Source organism: Malaclemys terrapin, chromosome 2 (assembly GCF_027887155.1).
Source record: "Malaclemys terrapin pileata isolate rMalTer1 chromosome 2, rMalTer1.hap1, whole genome shotgun sequence".
NCBI lineage: Eukaryota > Metazoa > Chordata > Testudines > Emydidae > Malaclemys > Malaclemys terrapin.
The window spans coordinates 102,794,618-102,822,367 of record NC_071506.1 but is presented as its reverse complement, the minus strand read 5'-3'; the positions used below and the strand labels follow the sequence as shown (position 1 = coordinate 102,822,367).

At 39.1% G+C, this 27,750-nt stretch overlaps 1 protein-coding gene across 3 annotated transcripts in view; it reads right to left on the bottom strand.

Annotated features, from left to right (window-relative positions):
- The window catches only part of ATP9B (ATPase phospholipid transporting 9B (putative)), a 291,535-nt gene that overhangs the window by 106,090 nt on the left and 157,695 nt on the right, over nucleotides 1–27,750 (bottom strand). For all 3 annotated transcript variants that reach the window (XM_054019115.1, XM_054019116.1, XM_054019117.1), the window contains exon 11: nucleotides 21,348–21,424. In XM_054019115.1, the coding sequence (XP_053875090.1) occupies nucleotides 21,348–21,424 (77 nt within the window). The remainder of the gene's footprint in view (nucleotides 1–21,347; nucleotides 21,425–27,750) is intronic.

Genomic DNA, 27,750 nt, shown 5'->3' with positions numbered 1-27,750 from the left:
GTGTCTCATTCACAAAACAACTGCAAGTGCCCTCTGTTTTGCTTCAATTATTATTTATTATTTGAACTGCTTTAGTGCCTAAGGATCCCAATCATGGATCAAAGCCCCATTCGATTAGGCATTCTATAAACAAATAACTTCAGGGTGGGAACCATTGTTTTGAGTTTATAATCTAAGTAAAGACAAGAGGCAACAGATGGATATAAAACAGAATAGACAGGGGGAGCACAAGGTAATGAGACAGTACTGATCAGCATGAAAAGCAGACCAACTGCCTAAACCATTGTCAATTTTTTTTTGTAGAGATGACAGCAGAGGAGAATTTTAAATAAGGATTTGAAGGAGATCAATGTGATGGCTTTGCAGTTGTTTATGGAGAGCTCCTCCCATGCATGAGAGCAGCATGTGAGAAATCACCAACGTGGCTGTTCAAAAATTTAACGTAAGAGGCGATAGGTGGGGGTAGAGATGGTACAGGGCTTTAAAAGCACAGACAAGTAGTTTATGTTTGATGGTCTGGAGAAGGGAAAGTCAGCAGAGGGATGAAAAGAGAGGGAGTAACATGATTGAAATGACCATGAAAATTATCTTTGCAGCAGATTTTTGAACAGATATAAGTAGGACATGATGTGATTTGGCAAGACCAGAGAGGAGAAGGCTGCAATAGACACGATGAGAGAAGAGGAGGATCCAGATGAGAGTTTAGCTGTATGAACAAAAAGGAAAGGCTAGAACTTAGTGAAATGTTATGTGGGCAGAAGAGGGTATGGATGTGAATTTGGATTTGTCTGGATGGAATGGTGAGAAAGAGTAGATGGAACAATAGAGTGGTGAAGATAAAAAGGAGGAGGAATGGAACAAGTGGAGTGGAAGGAAGTGAGAAAAATGGAGGGAAACACAGTATGAAGCAGATAAGGGATGCAGTGAGTCTCACAGATGAGAGGCAGCAGGATATAAATAGTAGGCCAGCGGTTCTCAAACTTTAGTAACCCGAGAACCCCCATTTTGATTTAAAATTTTTTCCAGACCCCCAAGCCTCCCTGCCTCTTTCTGCCCCCTCCCCCGAGCGTGCGCCCCAGCCTCCCTCCCGCCCCTCCCTCCCAGTGCCTCCTGCACGCTGGTGAACAGCTGTTCAGCAGCATGCAGGAAGCACTGGGAGGGAGGCGGAGGAGTTGAAAGAGGGAGGGGAAGAAGTTGATCTACGGAGCTAACGGACCCCCTGGAGTACCTCTGTGGACCCCCAGGGGTCCATGGACCCCAGTTTGAGAATCGTTATAGTAGGCTATTAAAATACAGACAATTAAGCAGTAAATCAAAACACAATTAACAATTCCTTGAAGAGAAGGAAGCAAAAAAGTATCTCAACCTGTAAGCCTAAGAAATATATCTCGGTGTGATAAGATGACAAGACAGCCAATAATGTAAAAAGCATAACTCTTAATTCTGAATGATAGGTAGGTATGCAAATAGAAATGCAGTCAAATGGTATCTTCAGAGAAGCTGATTTACTGGTAATCTATTGTCCCTTCTCTCAGAGATACTATTTGACTGGATTTCTACTCCTGGAAACTAAGGTTGAGTAAAGTTTCCACAAAACAACATTCTCCAATTTATAAAAGGAACAAGAAACTAAGGCTATTTTGTATATCTCAGAGAATTATTTATACTCAGAAAAGATGATGGGAAAGGGAACAATTTAAGTAAAATTATGCAAGAACATCTACCCTGGGTGAAATAGTTCAGGAAAGGAAGATCCATAAATTATTACATATGATTTCGGTCCATCTTACAGGTCAAGTCCCAATTTCATCTGCCAACTAGAACACTGGTTTCAAGTTTAAAGCAATCCCTGGTCTTACACACTGAATTGAGTTACAAGGCAAAGGCAGCAGCCACATTTGTTCAGAAAGTCACACGTAACTTGACTATAAAAGTGTGAACAAGATACTTGATTCTATCTGAATTACTATCAGCAGTGTTGAACCTATACCCAAGCCAGTATTATGTCTTTCTACCTCTATAAATGGAGTTATTTCATTGGAGACTACAAGGTCCACAATAAAAAAAATATTAGCATCAACATCTCAGATCACTGAGAATCCTGATGTTTAGTGGATTTCAAGGGATGTTAAACTCACATTAGTGTAAGTAAAAGATGACCATGTAAATCTAGAAAGGGAGAGCATCTGTCACAGAAATTCCAGTATGATTCACCAAAGAGAAGACTACCTGGACCACATTCACATTGACACAGATGTATCTCCCAAATACTGAACTCCAATGTAATACTTGGATGCCTAAGGTAATTGATATGCTTTGCAACAGAAATGACAATATTCACAACAGAAATGACAACTCTGTACAAATGGTGAAAAATTGGAGAGGGTTCTGAGAAACACCACAAGAATTATTCCAGGTCTGGAGAACATGCATTACAGTGAATGACTTAAGCAGTTTAATCTACTCAGCTCATTAAAAAGAAATTTAAGAGGTGACTTCATCATGATCCATAAGTACTGTACCTACACATGGGGAAAATGCCTGATGCTAGAGGGCCTTTTAACTAGCAGCTATAGGTATAACTATGTATGAAAGTGCAACTAGACAAATGCAACTAGAAATAAGAAATATTTAACAGTGACAGTTAAACTTAAGAGTAGAAATTCAGTCAGTGTGATCTCTTTAGACAAAAGCTCACTTTTAAAGTCAGTCCTTAATTTTTTGAAATAAAAATCATGATCACAACTCAAACATTCAAATGATAGTCATCTGAATATGAATAATTTACACAATTTATTTAGTATCAGAGGGGTAGCCGTGTTAGTCTGGATCTGTAAAAAGTAACAGAGGGTCCTGTGGCACCTTTAAGACTAACAGATGTATTGGAGCATAAGCTTTCGTGGGTGAATGCCCACTTCGTCAGACGCATGCAAGCTTATACTCCAATACATCTGTTAGTCTTAAAGGTGCCACAGGACCCTCTGTTACTTTTTACAATTTATTTATTTATTCTCTTAAAAAAACTGAAGAAATATATTACATCAATAATATAAAATAAATACAAAAATAAATAAAACATAAGACAAAATTAACCAGTGGAAAAACTTATTTAGTAATAATCCTGTTCTGGCCCAGATGTTCAGACTATTGTTATTTCACTTCATTGTTTGCAATTCATGAATATATGATGGGTCACTAATGATTAGTATATGGTACCATAGTTCAAGGTCCAGTTCTGGGCATGAATTTCCATGTAACTAAGGACTATCTGTTAACAAACTTTAACATACAAGCACAGCAGCATTGTTTTGGAAATACAGTAGAACCTCAGAGTTACGAACACTAGAGTTACAAACTGACTGGTCAACTATACACATCATTTGAGACTGGAAGTATGCAATCAGGCAGCAGCAGAGACACACACACACAAGCGAATACAGTACAATACTGTGTTAAACTACTAAAAAATGAAGGGAAAGTTTAAAAAAGATTTGACAAGGTAAGGAAACTATTTCTGTGCTTGTTTCATGTAAATTAAGATGGTTAAAAGCAGCATTTTTTCTGCCTAGTAAAGTTTCAAAGCTGTATTAAGTCCATGTTCAGTTGTAAACTTCTGAAAGAACAACCATAACATTTTGTTCAGTTACGAACAACCTCCATTCCTGAGGTGCTTGTAACTCTGAAGCTCTACTGTATGAAGCACCAAATAGATACAACCACACATCACAAGACTTGATCCCAAAGGTGCATTAAACAATATATGCTGTATATTTTTGGCACAAGTCCAAAACAGAACATTTTCATTTAATTTTTGGAAATTTTGAAGACCATGGCTTATCTATCTGGAGGCAAATAATATATACCCAAACATTTTTATGAGAGACTAACACAATCAAATGTCTGGCATATTAATGGATTTAGGTCTATATTAAAATATTGTTCTCTAACAAAGTATTACTTGATATTAGAAATGCATCAATATGATTTTATTAAACAAATCTAAAGCCTGACATTACAGTCTGTTGTTCATAGCTATATAAAAAAGCACACTGAAGTAAACTGAATTTGGTCATCAGATTAATTTTATACAATGAAAGTATTTCTTTAGTTTACTCTCAAAGTAAAAGTATGACAATGATAAGCAAATGGCTCTATAATGACTGGAATTTAAATGAACTAGTTCTAAAAAGACTATTTTAAGCATCTACAATACTTCATAGTATATGCTGTCTTCCTCATCTTCCTGTCACTTCCACAATAGCTCTCAAGGCAGCCAAATTCTTATTATACCATTTCACTTACAAGCTCACTTTTTGTTAATTCTCTAGATTACTATTCTAAAAAAAATGTTACACAGATTTCTCTACTGGTAAGATTGTCTCTTTACCCAATCTTTATTTCAGCTTTAAGGTATAGAAGTTAAAACTGGTTTGGTTGTAAAATCTGGGCACACATCTTTACTTGAGGAGGCAAGAAGAACTGGAATGCACCCACACAATTTATTTTGAAAATATATTGGAAACTGAACAAAACTTCAATCTAGACACAATATATCAAGGAGAATTTCACAGTAATGTAAAAAAGAGAGTCTCTCTTATTTACAAGCAGCATAACCGCAAATTTCAAAACAAGTAAGGTTAACCTCTATAATGTTGAACAAAGAACCAATTATTAAAGACCTTCCCATTCTCAGGTTATGTTGTATATCATCTGGCACACCATGGAATAACCAGTTTAATAACAGGTCAAAATCTTTTGTATTATTTTTATGGTATAGAGTCAGACAAATATCAAATGTTTCTACGTGCAGCTACAAAATTTTTATCACTCTTTGAAAGACCATGGACAGATTTTACTTTCACTACAATATAAGTTTAACCAAACATGCATTTTCCCCCTTATTTCAAATAAGAGTGCACAGATTCTCACCAATGAGAGTGATCTACAACAACTATTGCTATTCTACTTCTAGATTTTTTTTGGGGGGGTCTGGCTATGCCAAAAGGACAGGAGACATTTGACATGGGTTTAATTAGGCCACAACTTTATTATTAGATGTCTGGGACTACCCGGCAGCTAACAGTGTAACCCCATGTTTATTCCATAATTACCCGGGGGGGGGAGGGAGAGTTACCAGCTCTCCCACTTTTTCCATCCATGCCCCTCCATCAAATCCATTGCCAGGACCTTACCATACCTGGGGTGAGGGACTTCCATCAGCTCCCCTCTTCTTCCCTCCAAATCCATTGCTGGGACCTTACCATCCACCCCCGCCTCGTAGGAGGGTTAAGGTGGGCTATAAGAATGGGGGGTTGGCTCCCTGCCATACCAATCATAGGAGTCCCAACTGCAGCAGCAGAAATAAAACCAGTGCTGCTTTTAAGCCTCTTTTGAAGTCCATTAGAGAATAGTAAGCAATTATGACAGTTGTAGGAGGATATGTCAACACTGCGGCTGGGAGGGTGCTTCCCAGTGCAGCTAGACTAATATGCACTAGCTTTGCTCAAGCTAGCACTCTAAAAATAGCAGGGGAAACTACATGGGTGGTGGCTCAGGGTAGCTGCTAGAGTATGTAGCCAGGGGGTTAAGTGGGCTTCTATTCGGGTGGCTAGCCTGAGCCACCCGCTCTGCTGCCATGGCCACAATGTTATTTTTAGCACACTAGCTCAAGCAATGCTAGCGCATGTCTGTTTACCTGCACCAGGAAGCATCCTTCTAGATACCGTGCAGACATACCCTAAGAGGGGTTTCCCCCTGAGCAAGGCCAGAGCGCCGGGGGGGAGGGCGGAGAGCCCGCTGCGGCTCCGCTCTCCCCGGCGGCCAGAGCGCTGGGGGGAGGGCGGAGTGCCGGCCGGGGCTCCGCTCTCCCCGGCGGCCAGAGTGCCGGGGGGAGGGCGGAGAGCCCAGCCGGGGCTCCGCTCTCCCCAGCGGCCAGAGTGCCGGGGGGAGGGCGGACAGCCCAGCCGGGCTCTCCCCGGCTCTCCCCGGCGGCCGGAGCACCGCACCGCCCCCCTCCAGGTGCCGCCCCAAGCACAAGCTTGGTGGGCTGGTGCCTGGAGCCGGCCCTGGCTCTGAGAGTGTCTCCAATATGTTGGACCACAAAATAGGAGGCAGCTACTCTGCTTACTGCAGGAGCAGGAGAACTGTTTAAAGTTGGTGGTGCTGGGCAGAGGGGAGCGAAATGCAGGAGGTGCTAAGTGAATCTTCCCCCAACCACTGCACTTCATTCCTCCTGCAGAATTTCCAGAAAAAAAATAAAGGGAAACTAATTGTTCAGGGGAAAATAATCTTTTTAGAAATACTATCACAAAGGAAATTATCACAGAGGAAACATTTCTGCATGTAAAGAGGAGGGTATGGCCAATTCAGCAAATACACCTCTACCCCGATATAACGCGACCCGATATAACATGAATTCAGATATAACGTGGTAAAGCAGTGCTCCGGGGGGGGCAGGACTGCGCACTCCGGCGGATCAAAGCAAGTTTGATATAACGCGGTTTCACCTATAACACGGTAAGATTTTTTGGCTCCCGAGGACAGCGTTATATCGAGGTAGAGGTGTATGCAGCAAAAGGAGCTTTCAGAAAAAAGAACTCAGTCTCTATTCTACTGGATTGATCAGAAATATCCATGAGTTATAACTTCTGTCCAAAGTAGTGGATCCACTCCAAATTAAATGGGGGGGAATCCAAGAGGCTACCTCTCGACAAAAATATGAAATGTAAAACAAAAGTAACATTTATAATTAACATTAACATTTCTAAGTCTACAACTGGTGAATATAACTTGCTGAAAAGAAAAAAAAAATTTGAGACACTGAGTCACCCCCACCCTGAAATCCAGCTTTAATACTAGTTTAACAATTAGGAAGAATGTTAAAGATTACTACTATTTAAATTGATGTTGAATGGATACACAGAGGATTTACGCTTCTGATATTAAGTCATATTAAAACAGGATGGAAGCTTTTTTATATAAAGTACATTTTAAATTCACTGTTTTGAACATTACCTACAAGTGATAGCAGTATAAAAAACTATTTATGTGCTCATTTTAGGCACACCAGGCAGATTCACTGATGTGTGTGTCTGCCAATGCTGCTCTCATTTTCACAAAAATTACTCACATTTCTAAAGGAAGAGACTGAAGATAATTATGATGCATCTTGCTGCATATTCTGAATATACAGTGTATAACTTAAGAGTTATTTTAATGTTTAAGCCTCACTACCCAAATGCTATTCCACAGACTCTCTTTTGCCTTTCCAATTCTCAGTTTACCTTTTTACCATTAGGACCCAATTCTGCTCCTTTTGATGTCCATGAAAGCAGGGTTGGGCCCTCACCAGAAACAGTTTTACCTGAAGAGCCAGCCTAAGGATACATGGCTTACTATGCATCTCAGCCTTATAAAAACCAGCCATGTGTTTTAAAAACAGGTTTTTCCCCCTACACCACAGATAGGTAAGAATGACAATATCGCAAAATGTCAGGCAAAATAAATAAATAATCTTAGTTTGTTAATTTCCCTCTTGGTTAATTAACATCTATAAGTGACCTTTAGCATTGACAGGTCCAACTTTATCCAGAAAGCCAAGGTTTAAGAAATATCTATCCAAACAGAATTGATTACTGATTAAAGCATTGTGAAGAGCACAATTCAATCTGATTTTTAGGCTGGAATTGCATTCCATAGCAAGCTGATTTGACTGCCAATGAGATTGAATGAACAGTCATTGCAGTATAATAATGTTGATGTTACCATATCTACATTTATCCAAAGAATAAAACAAATATATCATTTTAGACTGAAATTAAACCTTGCAAGAAATCATTTTTCTTTATATTGTTTGGAATTAAAAACATATTAAATTGATCCATTAAGAAAATTCTCTTCTCTGTCTTGTGCGTCTTTCAGACCGTGTCTGCATCCTTAGGCAATGAAACAATTTTTATAATTGTAATAAAACAACAAAATGTTGACTTTAAGTTAAGAAAATTGTTGCCTGAATGACTAAATACTTCAGCAAAACAAAATAAATCCTTCTCTAAGTTGTAACAAACATAAATAGCATGCTTGAAGAGGTATATATACACCTTACATAATAATGTTACATTTATATTTGTTAGACCTTTTTCACACTTTTATTTGAATTTCAATTTTTTTCCTATTTGTTTATAAAATCAAGATTGACTAATCTGATAGTAACATCTAGAAATTCAGTGTATCTATAGTTATTACTATATTTCTATTATATATTACTGCATATGCCATTCCATCAACAATATTGTATTGTTATAAGAAATAAAACTCAAGTATCTGTTCAATTTTTCAACAAAATCCTACAGTAAGATAATGAAAATGCTTCCCCTTCTTGCTCATCCCACTCCTCCTGCTAAATCAAGCAAAAAATATTATAAAGGATACACAATGTGGAAATAGAAGTTTGCAGAACCGATGCAATATGTTCACATGTCAAGGAAAAAGAAAATATATATTTCAAAGGCACTATCTCATGCCGTGTAAATTTGAACTCATGGATTTCAGCAACTTCCTCCTCCAGCTCTAGAAGAGAGCAGTGCCATGGGACTATGGTCAGTATATCAATACACTTAGATCAATTTAAAATACCATCTCTTACATAAAATAATGCCAACAAATAACTACAGGTGAGATTTTTAGGAATTTGACATTCATAATATTTTGAAAGAATAATCCAAAGTTTGTACAACTGCAAAGGCCAACAGTTCCAATTTGGCCATTCTGTAGCGAAGACTGGAGCATCTACATTGAGCTTCAATTTAGCTAATCAGGTGAGTAATAAATTCTATAATATAATACATGTACTTCATGTGTCTTTGGAAAGTACGTTGAGATATAGAAAAAGAATTTAGTAGGAATTCTATTTTGTTATAGAAATGTCAACTTTATATCTAATGCCCAATTTCTGGAAAATTTTCATCTCGTAAAGATGTGTTATAAATTATAATATATCTATAATCTTAAGATTACCGTAATAATCAGATCACCATCAGAATAATGTGTAGTGGGATATATGTTCAGTTTTTTTAAACTGTATTAACCAACAGAAAACTGTATTCAACAAATGGCAATTTCAATAGTGTTTTACGATAATATCTCAGGTATTAAATGTAATATCGATATGATTAACTCATTTGGTAGGAAAGTGGATATAATGCAATTCCATGCTAATACCAAGTTGTTTATAGTATTCACTATTATCCACATTACAAATTATTACAGAAATTTGTATGCATTAGCCACATATTTCAACAGCCCTGCAAGAAAAAATAATGAACATGGACAGTCAAATTCTAACTTCACACACCATGCTACATATCAGAACAATCCATAGATGTGCTTGGGTTTGCATTGAGTCACTAATTTTTTAAAATACAATGTGCAGGTTCTTCAAACTGAAAATGACATTTAATTAGACAAATGAATATTAAACAAACAGCACATCCAAAAGCCTCTTAGAGAACGACTGCACAGTACCTTTAATGGGGAGGAGGGCTTTGTCCGGCTTGCCGGGGGAGAAGCAATAGGCTCAGAAGTTACTGCAAAATGGGGAGTGAGTCAGTTTGGTGAGGCTGATTCATCCACAAGGACTGGAAGGTCTGAGGGAGGTCAAAAAGGGGCAAAGCACAGTGGAAGAAGCCTTTTTTCTCCAAACCAGGCATAGCAGCACCCATCTACCCTCCCCTTGAGGTGGCAAAATATCAGGTTTGGTCAGGACCTGCTGTGGGCATCATACTAGCTGCACCTTTCTAAGGGGAGCTGGGAAGGAATTTTTCCCTCACCACCAGATTAGCCAAGGTGGAGTGGGTTTTTTTGCCTTCCCCACAGTGGGTTCAGGGAGGGCTTTCTTATGGTGAGTAGGGAGGGGATTTAGGCTATTATGTCACAACTCATTTTGTAAGTGTGAGGCAGATGTCCAGTGCAGGTACTCCATAGGGACGGCATACAGTGACTGAAAAAATGACTTGGTAAAAGACTTAAAAAGGAAGTGTTTATTAAAGAAGCAGAATGGGAGTGGGGGATTCAGGGCTCCTATGACTGGGGGACCTGGATGGAAAAAGAGGGGAGCTGGCAGAAGCCCCTTGGGTAGATATTGAATGATTATGGAGTTACCTGCATTGTACACTTTTATCTGCTGGGTAGTCCTAGACATCTAATAATAAAGTTGCAGCCTGATTAAAACCATATTAAGTGTCTCCTGTCCTCCTTTCGGTATAGCTGGACAACTTCATGAGCTGTAGTATTTGAAAGGGATACTACAGTTATGACATTAAAGACCCCAAACAATTTAAAAAATCTACACCTAAACATTGCTGAAATATTAAGAAGATATACACAAAAGTAAACCATGATTAAACTGATGCCTGGTCATTAAGGACTCAATTGTGACTCTACTATGAGCTCCAAAGCAAGGAGCAATACAGATAAGACAGACTGCGAATCTGACAGATTCCATCTACCTTCCAGATTCCCCTTGGCTCCTAGCAGGAAGTACCCTACACTAAATATAGATTGTACTTTCGCTTGCATGACAATATAGGTGGGTACCTTGTACCACTTGCACAGGGAAGGAGGCGGATGAAGCAGCCCCTGCTCTTTTTCCTGCACTGCACTGCAATCCAGGTAGCCAGCACCAGGGAGTACAGAGGTTCCTGATGATTATATGGGAGTATGCAAGTTTGGCCACAGTGTGGCCCTACTGTAGAAGAAAGATGCATGCTAAAGGCCCCAATCCCATGAAGATTTATGCTTCTATTTAAATTAAGCTGCCACAGAGTGTATGTTCTCCCCTTACAGAAACTGCTCAGTGTCCACTCTATAATTATTCAAATCCCCTCCACCAACACCTGTACAGTACAAAACAATTTTAATACCTACAATCCTATTGCCTCCAGCCCCTGTTCATTCAGGCCCTGGGATCACCCTTCCTTCAGTCTGGGCACAGCTAGCCCTGTCCATCCCCATTAATACTATTCCTTCCTGCCATTTATCAAGTTAGTCAGCTGATGGGCCAGTTAGCTCATCTCACCCCTCTGCCCCATCTGACTGGCTAGTTCATTCTTATTTCCTCAATCAGATATTGCCAAGGCCACAGTCATCAGTGTGCTGAACCACATGTTAGGCTTCAGCATTCTGTCACAAGCATTTGCATAAATCTTTGCAGGATTGGAGCCTTCACAAACTATTTGAAGTTTTGGTATTTTTAAATACAATACCAGTAGTTTTGTGCTCCACCCCCACAAATATGGTTTAACACAGCAGTCTAATAGCAAACTATTTCCTGCCATGCAGCAGGATCTCTGTTGAGTTTCCAAGACCACCCTCGCTTGTTAAACAGGCGAGCACTGGAAGAAGCACATTCAGTTAATGGCAGAAAAGTGCCTCATAATTCTTGAGTAAATCTTATGGTTAATATACATGGCAGCATTCACAGACTTTTGTTTGGGGGATGGTAGTTGTAGGATCTTTGAGTGGCAATGGAAAATTATAAATAGAGTAAAGGAGAAATTAGGGAAATCCTACAGGAATCTTCATTCAGACCTCTGCAAAACTATATTTAGCATTCTAATAGTAAATGTATTTTATAGAACTGTTGGGACAGTTGCTGCATTCACATATTTGATATGTAACATATTAAACTTCACTGTTTAGACTTAGCAGAATACTAGCTGCTAAGTACAGGTCATGCAATTTCAAAGGATTATTAAGCACCTTTGAAGCAGTTTTTATTTCTACACTACACAGATACATATTGACATATATTACACACACACACACACACACACACACACTTACCTATTGCAATTGTACTCTACCACACAAATATTTGGACAAACAATGGGTACAGTTTATTTAACATGAAATACCTGTCTTATCAATGCAAAATGAAATGATTATTTAAAATACAATTTAAAGTATCACTAAGTTCACTAGTTTAGATATTCTTTACAATACTATGATACAAAAATATATCCCAGATGTTATCATTAGGATTGTTTTTTCAACATTTAACACTTTGCCTCTTTACTGCTGCCTGAAATTATAAGTCTATTCATGTTCACATTTCACATGAAGGAACACAACTTTTAATTGTTAGCAGCTGTAATATTAGAGTGTGTTGAGTATGCAAGCGAAGGCGGTGCATGTACTGTCATAATCCTAAAAACCATACTGCAGCTTGCCTACATGTCACTGAATTACTTTATTGTAGGTTTGTTGTTCTATTTAATCCTTTGTTGATCAGGCTTTGGAACAATTATTTTCGTATTAATAGATACTCTAAAAATTTCTCTGAAGACTAATTCACTCCTATTATCCACTTCATCAGAGGGGTTTCTTTTATGAAACTTACACTACGAAAATTTTAAACAAGTATTTCTTTAATCAACATTTTTTTTTATCTTCAGTGATAAAACTGCAAGGTAAAATAGGGTAACATATAAACATAATTCTGTGTTTATCTTTTTAATCATTTTGAGCAATATAAACACTGCATGTTTATGTAAAAATTCGGAACTTTGACTACAAAAAAGATACTCCCCAAATGTCTTAATTTGATATAAAATGCCACACACAGAAAATACATATATACATTGATTTCATTTTGAACTTTTATTTAAAAATGCTGTTACTAAGATTAAAATAATAAGTGACCATTTTAATCCACATAATGGCACATATTACCTGTCTCTGTCAGTGAGACATTTAAAAGCATCTCTTTATTAGAAACACAAATCAATATACTCAAGGGATTGCAATAACTGCTTCAAGCAATTTGTATTGTCATTTCATTCCTGATGTTTTTACTCTGAGTAACTTATTATTATGAATGGCGTGAAAATGGCAACCTGTCACAATTGATTTTTTTTTAAACCTCTTGTAAGAATTTTTTCTTTTCTTGAAATAAGTATCTTCCTGGTAACTATAGGTTTAGGTTATAAGAAACAGTCTATAACTGAAGTTTTAGTTCATTATAATTGAGGGTTTTTACCTATTCCCATTAGAAAGATTATTGCTAAGATTAAGAGCTATTTGCATTGTTTTGAAATGAAAGAACCTTGTGCACACAGAAGCACTCAGACTTTAGGTTTCCTTCCATAGTTGAAGATACCAGCATCAATAACAACAGAGGGTCCTGTGGCACCTTTGAGACTAACAGAAGTATAGGGAGCATAAGCTTTCGTGGGTAAGAACCTCACTTCTTCAGATGCAAGCATCAATAACGAAATTCTGGGTATTGGCCAGAACTTTGTTTATCTCACTTTGCTCTGAGAACCACCACTGGACTGGGAGCCAGGAAATCCTGAGGTGATGGTGTAGTCTTAGGTAAGCATTTAACTTGTCAGACTCAGTTTTCCTTTCTGTCTAAGCGAGCTTGTCTACACGGTGGGGTAATGTACTCTACAGGGTGTGATATCTAAAGCACGCTAACATGTTACACATTAATTGGTCCATGTAGACCCTGCTGGTGCACTTTAATGTAGTGCTATTAGAAAAAAAATATTGCATTAAAGTACACTAAGGAACCTTTAGTGCGTACCAGCAGGGTCTACACCAATTAATGCACAATGTTAGTGTGCTCAAGAAATCACAATCCCTGTAGAGTACGTTACCCCACCATGTAGACAAGACTTTACTAATCTAATTCATGAGACCGTTGTGCGAACTAATGTTTGTACATTTCATTGAAGGTGTAAATCTGTATTTAGATGTTAAATATTATTCTAGAAATTTTCTGCATCTGAGTCGCATGTAATGAAAGGCTTGCCTGCTTTTAGTCTCCATAATTATTTTGAATGTGGATTTGTCTATAAACCTGCTCCTGGCCAGATTACTATATCACAGATAAGCACTAATGGGCCTGTCTATATATCCCTTAGTAAATGGTGTTTCAGTATCAAATTCTACTTTGTGGGCCAATACTAGAGAATTCCAAGAGTTAATGTGAATCATATTTTGCATACTCATTGGCATGTTAATACCTAGGATACATTTCCATTTGGAGTAGTGTAACAGAGCTCTTGAAATAAATAAAGATCTGGGCTGTCTATGTATCAAATGGATCACGTTATATGATTTTTAAAGGCACATTAACAGAGAACAAAACTTTAAAGCTTTTGTTCACATCTGCTTGTTTGACATCATACTTCATACCTCCAAAATTTTACAAGCTGAAAAGTTCTGCTGTACTTTGAAGAATAAATTAGATTTTGTAAAATAGAAAATACTGTAACATTATTCATTACGTATCTACATGAATAGTGTTACAGCATGTATGGTGCAAATGGCACTTCTAGAATGTACTGTCCTGTATTGAAGAATTGCTGCTTTAAACATCTTTAGAAGCATCGTCTTCTCTTCTACCCCTAACCATCAGTATCTTCAGAGGATTCTGACATCAACAGAACTGGTTTGATTCTGTTCTGCAGGGAACAGGATTCTGGGGTCTCATGAAGGGAACTGTACATCCTGTATGCTACAAGGGTGTGTTCTCCATGTGGATTTTCTGTCCTCAGCTCTCAGAGGAATTGGGGGTGGAATGAGGTTAGCAGTGGGTGCAAGGATGCAGTGGGTGTATGAAACTCCCTTGTATAGTGGGTGTGCAGGAGTTCTGGGAGATACCGCCATTATAAGTTTGCAGCAATAACTGCTTTGCTGCCATTTCCTACATTCTGCAGGTGGTGCTGGTGAGAAGGGGTGGATAGGAATCATCCCAGAATATGTGGGCTGTAAATGAGCTGGCTACTCATCTATGCCTTCCATATAGGATTAGTCCCTTAATATTAAATAACAATGATATATGCTGTCTGAAATAGTTAACTTATTTCTGGAAGAATACAAACTTTTATTTAACACCTGGAATTTACAATTAAGTAATACACTATACAGAAACTTATTTAAACTAAAACAGGCATTCAGTGGTCCATATTCTTTCATCAAGTGAAGATTTATGCATATAATTTTAATTAGTGCTAATTGCAGTTAACCACTTAAATCACCTCTTTATTGACAGAATACTAGACTTCATCTAATATACGGTCAATGGAAAGCAGTTACTAGAAACTTTCATTGCTTCTCTCTTGTTAGTTTTAAAGCAGTGGCAAATAGTTAAGGACCCATCAATGCTTACCTTATACATCCCAGGTTTCAGGAATTATTATAGAGGGAGATAGCAGTGGACCTTATACTAGGTTGCCCGATACTTTCTATTATAAAGAAGACTCTGGTTACATTTTGAGACGTTCTAACACCTCCAGATGTTTGCAGCTGGCCTTTGAAATTCAGCAGTGGGAAAGCTCTCAGGCTAAAAGTAGTGCCTTTTCTTTGTTCTATGAAATTCCATTCAGGTTTAGCTGAGTTGTAAACTGCTGAAGATCGTGATTTCCCTTCTCTCGCTTGCACTGTCCGAAATTTTTTTTGGAAACATGCCAAAATAAATGAACGTGAACATTTAATCCATAGCTGGGCCCATGCCACCAGCGCTAAAGCAGAAGCAACAGCACACGTTGAACTGGGAACCCTGAGAACAAACAGCCTCTCAGAAAGGTTGAAGGAGAAGGAAAGGAGAAGAAAGGGAAAGAACAGCTCAGTCATGCTTCCCCCCACCTCCACCAACTACTTTCCAGACACTGCACATGGTTCCTGTGACCCACTTCTCCCCAGGGATAACAACCTGCTCCTGTTGGCAATTAATGCAGTTAGTCCCATAGTTCAAGCTGTGTTGCACTACTGAAGATTCAAGAATTCAAATCTTACATGATGCCATGCATGATGGAAGAGTTGTTACAGTTACACATATTATACTTTTAAAAACTTTTTTATTAAAAAACCCTAGAAAATACAGAAACTTATATTTAGAAAAAAAAGCAATTTAAATTTTTGAGTTTAGCACCCAATTTTTGAAAATGCCAGAATCTGGTTGCTCATGCAACCTTAAACCCCAAACCATGCAGTTTGTCTAGTATATTTAAAAATACCCAAGGTTGTCTTTTTTGTTGATTAAATCTACTCCCACATGGACAAATTCAGAACTTTAGCTTCTACTTCCTGGATAAACTAGTCATTTTAAGCCAAAAATACCTGCAAAATACGATTGCAATAAATAAATAAAATAAATAAACGAACATTGTAAAAAGCACACTTGACATTCTAGGATGGTCAACTTCACTTCTAGACTTTCAGCTTCTAGAGAAAGGTTGACCACTGATAAGAATTTGCTCCATAAGGAGTAGCAATATCAGGCCATTTCTAATAACTTGCTATCCTCACAAGAAATGCTGGCAAACATCAGGTCTTCCCCTGACTGCTTCAGTTAATAGAAGTCTCTATCAAAACGAAAAGTTGTCTAGAAATCCTGTTGTTCTTAACCCATTCAGCAACTGCAGAAATTACTAAGGAACCAAGTGTACAATGAAATTGCAGGAGAAAAAGAATACAGGGCTTTCTAACACATATGGATCTTTGGTTGGATGCACCAAAAACTTCTTTGCAGATTCCAGTAGTCCATCATACTGTTCCTCAGTTCTAAAATATTAGAAAGTGTATGTTGCTTTCTTTGAACCAAGAAAAAAAGGATATCTAAAGACAGGAAAGTCAACATATCCTGCAAAGCTTTAGACACCTCTGTGGAGAGAGGAAGAAGGATGAGAAAAAAAGACTAAGGGAAGGAGATTATGACAGAGGTTCAGAAGTCTGATCCTTGCGTTATTCCTCCCTCTCCAAATCCAAAGTTCATCCTTCCAGCGCAAATATTTGGGAGATTTCTCTCCAGGAAAGGAGATGTCCCTAGAAGATGAAGTCACCATAAAAGAGGAACAGAATTGTAACATCCAACTGCTTGTGATATTCTCTGAATGAAAACTTCTTCCTTAGTGAGTCAGGGCACGTTTTCACTACCCGCCGGATCGGCGGGTAGCGAGCTATCTATCAGGGATCGATTTATAGCGTCTAGTGTAGACACGATAAAATTGATCCCCGATCACTCTGCCGTCGACTCCGGAACTCCACCGCAGCGAGAGGCGGAAGCCGAGTTGATGTGGGAGCGGCAGCAGTCAACTCGCCGCCATCCTCACAGCTAGGTAAGTTGACCTAAAATACGCAACTTCAGCTACACTATTTGCATAGCTGAAGTTGCGTATCTTAGGTCGACCCCCACCCCCCCGTAGTGTAGACCTAGCCTCAGAATGAGATGGCACTTAATCTCATGCTCAAAGGACCACACATATAGGGAGAAACATTTCTTGTCTCTATACCAGAACCCCAAACAGCAAGAGAAGGCCAAGGTTGAAAATGTAATCTTGAACCAGGATATGCAGTAGCTGAAAAATAGGGATATTTAGGAACTACCAGTGATGAAAGGTCTCTTTTGCCCAAACAACCTATGGAGAGGAACTCACATTGTCTGTGACTATAAGCTTCTATCTAGAAGCTAACCAGGAGTAAAGGCTGTCAGATCAAAGAGCCAAATTCCAAAGCTGAAGGTGGAGATGTTCAAGTTGGCTCTGAAAAAATGGACATATCACCGAGGATGTGTTACTATTGAAACCTGAATATTTGATGTATGCCATTACAAGACTTATAAACCACTTAGATGATCACTAAAAACAACGAGGAGTACTTGTGGTACCTTATCTAACAATGTGATATATCTACCAATGTGATATATGCCATCATGTGCCAGCAATGCCCCTCTGCCATGTACATCGGACAGTCTCTTCGCAAAAGAATAAATGGACACAAATCAGACGTCAAGAATTATAACATTCAAAAACCGGTCGGAGAACACTTCAACCTCCCTGGACTCAACAACAGACTTAAAAGTGGCAATTCTTCAACAAAAAAACTTTGAAAACAGACTTCAATGAGAAACTGCAGAATTGGAATTAATTTGCAAACATCAAATTAGGCCTGAATAAAGACTGGGAGTGGATCGGTCACTACAAAAACTAAAAAATAATTTCCCCATGCTAATTTCCCTGTACCGTTACTCACACTTCTTGTCAACTGTTTGAAAAGGGCCACCCTGATTACCACTACAAAAGTGATTTTTCCTCCTGTTGATAATAGCCCACTTTAATTGAATAGTCTCTTTAGAACTGACCCCCGACAACTCCCATCTTTTCATGTGCTGTGTATATATATCTTCTTACTGTATTTTCCACTCCATGCATCAGATGAAGTGGGTTTTAGCCCACAAAAGTTTATGCCCAAATAAATTTCTTAGTCTCTAAGATGCCATAAGTACTCCTCGTTGTTTTTGCTGATACAGACTAACACGGCTATCACTCCGAAACTAGATGATCAATGTTGACAGAAAACTCTAGAACTACAACTACCAAGAATTATCACCTCACCACAATAAGCAGTTAAACATTGCTAGTTTTTATTATAAAAATATAAAAGAATAAGATAGGAAAAGTATTATGAACACTTGGCGCCATGAATTCTACAGCTGCAAAAAGAACACAAATTGGTCAGGTGGTCTGGGCCTTTATGACCAATTTGAAATATGCAGTTCTAGAGTCAGCATCTGTGATTCCCACCAGGGGTGCTCGAAATTTTTTTTTTTGTAATCTGGTGCTAAAAACTGTAAACTCTATAGATAATGGAAGCCATATATTCAATTGGTCTTATTAGTTAAGCCAGTGGGTGCAGAGGCAAACCCAGCACTCCTAGTTACGGCACCTTGATAACTCCCCGCCAATGGCTTTACTTCTTTCCATGTTACCATGATTTAAGGCATAGCAGACTACCTCATGCGTGAGGAAAAGGAAAGTTCTTAAACTGAATTGCTGCGATAGATGTAGCTTTTCTTAATTCACAGCATCTGTGCATTATCTAACTTTTAGTCTTTCTGCATAGTATGCTGTATTTTGTCTGAGAACATAGTTTAAAACAAAATCTGAACATGTCTAAGGAGAACAGCTTGCTTCTAAATATTCCCTTAATAGCGCTCACAATATGATTAACAAAGAGTTTGAATTTCATTCTGAAAAGGATGGACAAGAAAAAAGTATCTTATCTTAACTAAACCTAAACTAAAATTTTTATTAGACTAAATTAGGAACATTTTAGTTAAAACACTCAGGCAAAAATGGAGAGGGTAAGGTTCTATGACCACCGCAGCTAGTGGGCAGTGTGAAAAGGAGATCTCAATATTGACGCAAAAATAATAATAGTGATAGTATAACTTATTTTTGCTAATATTAAGACTTTACAAACTTAACATTCAGTAAAGAGGCAGACAAGAGATAGCTATAGGTAAGCTATAGCCAGGATACTTGAAAATATAACAGTACATAGTATATTTAGCTAGTTATGTTACAAAATATTAAAGCTAATCAAAAAAATTCCAGGAGGTTTCTATTTCTGTCTCCCAAGGACTAGCAACTGTATGTCTATATCCTTAGGCATAAACCCATGTAAAATATTCATGTTTTTGGAAGAGACTTAACTGTAAAAAGGAATGTAGGTTGTGTTATCAGAGCAATCAACGTAGGAGTAAAGTGCCACTATACAAACCCTTTACTTTTCAAAGAAAAATCCCTGCTTATGTCTTTAAAACGCCAAGAAAAACATGTGTAGTTGGAAATATTCTAAACCTTTTGTTTATTACTTAAATGTTAAAATGACCAATGCATTGGTGAAATGCATACTTGCAAATGTTAACTAAATGTAAAGGTCCAAATATAATTTCCTAATATCATTGCTATGTAAATGGTAAAATGCTAAATGCACCATTCTGAAATTTAATGTCCTTACCAAACGAATTATTAATACAAGAAGACTTTAAAGTATAAAATATTTATCTTATTGGAAAAATTAATTTATTACTGGCAGCGCTCAAGTAACTCTCTTTGCCTATTTCACATTTCTCTTAAATTTGTTATTAAAAAAGCCTTCTCTAATATCTATTTAGGCTAAAGAAATTATAAAATGTATTTAATTAAAAAACTGTTTTGAGAACTGAAATACTGCATATAAAGTGGGGTTTAAACTTTTTGAGAACCAAAGTTTATTTCCTGTTTGAGTCTACTAAAATTGAAGAACATCTTAGAAAATTGTATGAATAAAAATAAAAGCTGCACTTTAACTTTAAAAGGTTATCTGGGATTTTCCCCACCAGAATAACAAAAGCAATTAGAAATTTTACCAGTTCATTAGACAAGGTATATATGCATAAGGTGAAGAAGAACCTAAGGAAAAACTATGAGGGTACTGGGCCAACGAAAGAGTGACAGCAACTAACTTTTTTCTTTCTTTAATAATAAATAATAAAATAAACATGGTTGAAGACTGTGATTATTTTGCTTGGCCCCTTGATGATATCCCATAAAGTATGTAAAAGAACTCCTGTAACTAAAATACTGAGAGTCACATCGCCTGAGATAGTCTCATGAATAACCTATATCAATAATTCCATCTTTGAAGTATGAGAAACAATTAGTAAGAGGTGGCCTACCATTTCTTATTTCTCAAAACTAGATATTTTTAGTATTTTTTAAAAATAAAATAACCTGGCATTCAGCAATTAAAAAAAACTACCCCTTTCCACCTCACAGCAAACAAGAACTTATACCATCACACAGTAAACGTGCGCTGAAAGACTACGCACATGCCCAGGCACACAACACTCAACTCCTCCACTTGACATCTTTGGAAGCAATCTCATGAGGGAGAACCTTCTGTCATACACACACACACAAAAAAAAAAAAAAAAAAAAAAAAAAAAACAAACTTACCTAAGAGTAACTAACCAATACCATTCTAATATTAAATTAGTTCTGCATTTTTCCTGGACTGCAGTGTACACAAACTGAAACCTAATCCTGCAACTACTTCTTTGTGGTGGACTTCTTTCCTCACGCATAGCCCCACTGAATCAGTGTGCTGACTTGAAGTCAAGGGGGCTCTGTGCAAGCTCAAGGGTAGGTGCACAGGGAGGAATTTGTAGGATCAGGGTCTAAAGCTACTGCAGGCATACGTTACTCTTGCTCTGTTTTCAGACCACTGTAATTTCATTTTTAGCTAGTCATTTTAAGATGTATTTCTGAAATGAGACAGAGCAATTTATAATATACATAATTAAGACACATCCAGTAGAAAGAACTCATCTGCTACACAAATAAATTTAAAATTAAGCCAGTTTAAAATACTCAGTTTGCTGTACTACAGAATAGTATTTACTGATAAATTTAGTGAACTGATGTTTTATGTATCTAATTTAGTACTTCGGAAAGAAAAAAATATTAAAGTTAGTAAAATGTGTTTAACAAGCAGTCATTCTAGTTATGCCAGCCTACCTTGTTCTTTGGATTGGATGTGTTCATTACACTTCGAGTCTCTTTTCCAGTGTATATGACAACACCAATTACTGTTCCTGGGGAAAATAAAAAGGGTTGATTATGAATGTTTTACCAATGGGTAGATAAAGAGTAAGATAATAGAATTAAAAACCTACAAGTAATTACAATCCTATAAACAAGCCACTTTTATAAGCAAAAACATCATATAAGCACAAGTCTTTCTACATGTATAGTATCATCTCACACTTTTTCATTTTAGCCATTGTAACAAAAGCTTCCTAGCATTAAAAAGCTAACAATATTTCATGGACTGTATGACAAGCTTTGTCTAAATTTACTTTATTATGTTTATGTAAATCACAGCAGATGATGAACTGATAAATGCCATTCCATTGACATCACAGAGCATGGTAACAGCATTTCATGAACATCCACAAAAGTGATTATACTCTTTCACTGATGTCAGTGAAAGTAATAACACACTCTACATCTTTAATGGTTAAAAATACATTTGAACTTAAAACCTTTTTAAACAAAACATTAAAAAACAGAGCATACACTATGTCCTAAAGACCCATTGTTAGCCCCTCACAGTGAATTCTGAGTTCATTCAACATTGCTGAATATCTTGCTTGTAGTGTTCTTGTAGCCATGTTGGTCCCAGGGTATTATAGAGACGAAGTGAGTTAGTATTGGTGAGTTAATATTACCTTGTCTCTCTAATATTACTGTATATGTGCAGTTCAGTAACTAAAATCAGTGCAAGCTCTGCTGTCACTTACAAACTGGTAAAGATGAGCTCTCATTTATTTATATCACCAGAACACCACAAGTAGCCTTATATTTGTAAGAGGCAAAAATCTATATATGAGTACTTTGAGTTCCTCTTACCTTCCTTCAGTCAGTTTTTATTTATAACATGACAGAAAATCTGGTTAGCTATTAAGGAAAACTTAAAAACATTGTGGCACCTTAGAGACTAACAAATTTATTTGAGCATAAGCTTTCGTGGGCTACAGCCCACTTCTTCGGATGCTTAGTCTCTAAGGTGCCACAAGTACTCCTGTTCTTTTTGCAGATACAGACTAGCATGGCTGCTACTCTGAAACCTTAAAAACATTATCATCACACTTGTATCACTATTTCTTGTAGAATATTGAACACTTGTCTTTCATTTTCATGAGCACTGTAATTTTTTGTGACTGTAAAATATGAAATTAGTTGTATTTCAATGATATATTTGAATTGTCCCTCATTTTAAAAAAATGAAATGTTTCATAGCAACAATATGCTAAGCATGCCTTGCCTATTGTGGTGGGTTACCCTATGGTTTATCAGGAAGTTTAAGTGTGGGACCTACAAACCTTCATCTCACAGGTTAATGAAGGCAAGATATTTAAAATTTTTATTTTGATATTTTTAAAATGACTTAATCAGGACCACAAGTACGGACTGATGTGACTATGCTTGCACCATAGAAGACAATGCACATTTGAAAGCATGTATTCATGTTAAAAGGTCAACGGTAAGGGTGGCTTGAATTAAGTGAGTGGGAAAGCAAGAGGCAGCTAAAAATTCAGATGTGGGTAAAAATCTTGTATCCACATTCATTGCCGGTAATTACTAATGACCACCTAAAAATATTTACTCTTTTCTTTGAATACAGAGGGTCTATAAATTCAGCAGAATAAGGGATTTGTCATACTTTAATGCTACTACTTATTAGATAATCTGGGTCTCTATAATATATCACTTGTCTCAAGCAACAGGTTATACATATTATTTTAAAACAAATTAAAATATATATCTAAAATTGTCATCAAAAGCAATACGCTTTTATTTTTTAAAATAGCAAAAGAAAAGTCACCAATTTTGGAGTTATGAGAAACTTCTCAAATCTATTTTTGCTTTTCAAATAGCAGTTAAATTCTCGCTCTTTTATCCTTGAAGTAAAATCCCAAATCAGATCAATATTCCCTTCTTCTTTTACTAATTCATTATATCTACTTCATTCAAGAGATGAATGTGCCATTAATATTAGATACACATGATGGCAGAACAAGGCCACTTATAAATGTAAATGTACTCTAAACATTTCTAGAGTCATCAAGGCAAGAAAAAGAACAATAATTAATCATACTAGACACAATCTGTCTGAGAAGCAAGGAAAAATAACCAGCAAGCAACTTACCAGTTTTAAATTATGGTAGATATAGATCAGTATTACAGTAAACAGCTCAAAATGCAAAGGCCCAAAATTTTAAATGATCCATGACATCCAGGACTAATGCAGAAAGAGTTTTCTACACATTCTTTTCAGGCTAGCATTAATAAATCATAAAATAAGAAATTGAAACTAATTATATATGTATAAATAAAAATAAATCACAAAGTGAAAATTACATTTTATATATGTACAAGACAATCCATTTTTACATAAATATAACTCTGGAGAAAACTATTGTATGTTACATTCATATATTGCATGGACACCTCTCATAACGTAGACTCCCAAGGCACTTTAAAAGCTCAAAAACAAAATATTTTCCTATAATTCTTGGTTTTAGAAATTAATCATAATAGAATCCCATTCCTGGATATGTGCTCCCAGCAAATTACTATCTATATCAAAGGTCTAGCTAGTCTTGAAAGAGGAGGTCTGTTCTGAAAGATGACTCTCAACATGGCATTGCAAGGATCAATGACTTCCATACCAAATGTGCTCAATTTACTTCTTTTCTAAGTGGCAGCACAGCAAACCAAAATGTCATGTTAGATTATTTTCTTTTTATGTATCATGGGGAAGGGGCAACTGGTGGGGCTTGGGGAGTGAATGCTACCTCTACCCCCGACTCATCTCAGTGGGCCACCCAGCCTTGCATGTATACTCACCTTCTCGTAACTGTTGTTCTTCGAGATGTGTTGTTCATGTCGAATCCAATCAGTTGTGTGCGCATGCACGTGCACGTTGGCCGGAACATTTTTCCCTTAGCAGCAGCCATCAGGTCGGCCTGTGTGCTCCCTGGAGTTGCGCCCCCATGGTGCCTAATATATAGGCCTGCCAATCCGCCACCCTTTCAGTTCCGTCTTGGTGGCTACTCTGACAGAGGGGTAGGAGGGTGGATATTGGAATGGACATGAACAACACATCTCTAAGAACAACAGTTACGAGAAGGTGAGTAACCATTTTTTCTTCTTCGAGTGCTTGTTCATGTCGATAACAATCAGGTGACTCCCAAGCAAAATTAGGAGATGAGATCGGAGCTATCCACTGACTGCAGTACTGCCCTATCAAAGGCCGCATCATCTCTGACCTCCCTAGTAATTGCATAGCATGCGGCGAAAATGTGCATCGATGATCACGTCGCCGCCCTGCAGATTTCCTGGGTGGGGATCTGAGCCAGGAAAGCTGTTGATGAAGCTTGTTCTCTTGTAGAGTGTGCCGTTATCGGGGCGCTGGGATTCCCGCTAGATGGTAGCACTCGGTAATGCAGGCCACAATCCATGATGAAATGCTCTGAGTCAAAACAGGCTGGCCCTTCATCCTGTCCGCTACTGCGACAAAGAGCTGTACCGACTTTCTGAATGGTTTGGTCCTTTCTATGTAAAAGTTCAGCGCTCTGCAGACGTCGAGAGTGTGGTGTCTCTGTTCCCTGTTACTGGCAAGAGGCTTAGGGTAGAAAACCGGGAGGAAAATGTCCTGGTTGATGTGGAACTGCGACACAACCTTTGGGGGGGAAGGCCAGATGGGGCCTGAGCTGAACCTTGTCCTTAAAAAAGATGGTGTAGGGCAGCTCGGATGTTAGAGCCCTGAGTTCAGACATCCTCCAGGCTGAAGCGATCGCCACCAGGAACGCGACCTTGTAGGAGAGGTAAAGCAGGGAGCATGTTGCTAGAGGTTCAAAGGGATGCCCCATGAGCCTAGAGAGGACCAAGTTAAGTTCCCAAGCAGGAACCAGTTGGCGGACGTGCAGGTACAACCTATCGAGGCTCTTCAGGAAGCGACTGACCGGGGGGGTCGCGAAAACCGAGCGGCCCTGTGCCCACAGGTGGAAAGCCGAGATGGCAGCCAGGTGTACTCTTATAGATAAGGAAAGACGTTCCTGCTTTAGGTGGAAAAGATAATCCAAAATCTGGGGCACTGAGGGTAGCGCTGAGCTGACCAGATTGAAAATCTCTTCCACTTGGCCAGAGACGTGGCCCTAGTGGAGGGTTTCCTACTGCCCAAGGGAACCTGTTTGACTTGTTCTGAACAGGAGAGCTCGAATGGATTCAGCCATGGAACCTCCAGGCTGTGAGATGCAGCGACTGCAGGTTCGGGTGCTGGAGCCACCTGTGATCCTGCAATAGAAGGTCCAGGAAGAGTGGCAGGGTAATCGGGGCTCCCACTGATATGTCCAGGAGAGAGGTGTACCAATGCTGGCGGGGCCAGGCTGGCGCTATGTGAGTGACCCAAGCCCAGTCTCTGCAGATCTTGAGCAGGACCTTGTGGACGAGCAGTATTGGTAGGAAGGCGTACAGAAGTGGTCCCCCCCCCAATGGAGGAGGAACGCGTCCACTGTGGAGCCCGGACTGTGATTCTGGAAGGAGCAGAACTGCTGACACTTCTTGTTGCGTCGTGTGATGAAGAGGTTGGTCAGGGGACAGCCCCACCTCTGGAAGAGCGAAGATGTGACAACCAGGCAAAGGAACCACACGTGGCTGTGAAAAGACCTGCTGAGGCGGTCCGCCAGCTCGTTCTGGACCCCTGGAAGGTACGACACCTGTGGATCAACTGAGTGCTCTATACAAAAGTCCCATAACCTGAGGGCTTCCTGGAACAGGGGAGAGGAGTGTGCACCCCCGTTTATTGATATAGAACATCGCGGTCGTGTTGTCCGTCATGACTGATACACATTGTCCTGCTAGATACGGGCGGAATGTCTGACACGCTAGGCGTACCACCCTGAGCTCCCTGACATTAATATGAAGACAGAGATCCATCTGTGACCAGAGGCCCTGAGTCCTGTGGTTCCCAAGATGAGCTCCCCACCCCAAATCTGATGTGTACATTATTAGTGTCAGGGATGGCTGTGGGGCGGCAAAGAGGACTCCTGAGCACAGCTGCTGAATGTCTGTCCAATATAGGAGCGAGTCGAGGATGGGGCAAGGTGGGGGTCATGATCCTGTTCAAGCTGTCCCTGGCAGCTCTGTACACTGACAGAAGCCAAGACTGCAGCGGTCGAAGCCTGAGTCTGGCGTGCAGAACCACGTACGTACAGGCCGCCATATGGCCGAGCAGTTTGAGACAATTTCTTGTGGTGGTGGTGGGGAACTGCCTGAGTCCCTGGATTATGGCGTCACGGGCCTGGAATCTTGCTGCGGTAGAAATGCTCTGGCTTGGGTTGAGTCCAGAATCACCCCTACGAACTCTATCCTCTGGACTGGGGACAGAGTCGATTTCGCCTCGTTCAGTAGGAGGCCCAGATTCTCAATGGTGGCTCTGATGAATGACACCTCAGCTTCCACCTGAGCCCTGGATCGGCCTTTGATCAGCCAGTCGTTGAGATATGGGAACACCTGTACCTGATGTTTCCGCAGAAAGGCGGCGACAACTGCCAAGCACTTGGTGAAGACTCAAGGTGCTGCTGACAGGCCGAAAGGGAGAACAATAAATTGGTAATAGGAACTGTTGATCACAAACCTGAGGTACTTTCTATGGTTTTGCGCTATTGCTATGTGAAAATATGCGTCCTTCAAGTCGAGGGCAGCATACCAGTCAGCTGGATCCAGTGACGGGATAATGGAGGTCAAGGAGACCATGTGGAACCTGAGTTTCCTCACAAACTTGTTGAGGTCCCCCAGGTCCAGGATTGGCCTTAGGCCGCCTTTGGCCTTCCGTGTTAGGAAATAGCGGGAGTAGAAACCCTACTCCAGTGGAACCTCCTCCACAGCCCCCAGGGCTAGAAGCAATTGTACCTTCTGAATGAGAAGTTGCTCATGAGAAGGGTCCCTGAAGTGGGATGGAGAAGGGGGGTGGAAGGGCAGGATGGCACAGAATTGGATTGAGCATACCCTCTCTACCACGTGAAGCACTCAGCGGTCCGAAGTTATATGGGACCATGCATGGTAGAAAGGGGATAGTCGGGAGGAAAAGATAAGGCGAGGTGAATCCAGTCTCTGGGCTGGTGCGCCGTCCTCAACCACACATTCAAAATGCCAGTTTAGGGCCAGAGTGCAGGCCTCGATTAGCAGAGGGATGTTGTCTTCTCCTACCGCTCTGGTTCCTCCTTCTAGAATTGTCCTGGTGGTTCTGGTGCTGGAACCTTTGAGGACATTGTGGGTGGAATTGTCTCTGCTGAGTGGTGGGGATATGCAAGTCCGGGAGTCTTTTAGGCTGTGGAGCAGTGTGTCAGTCTTC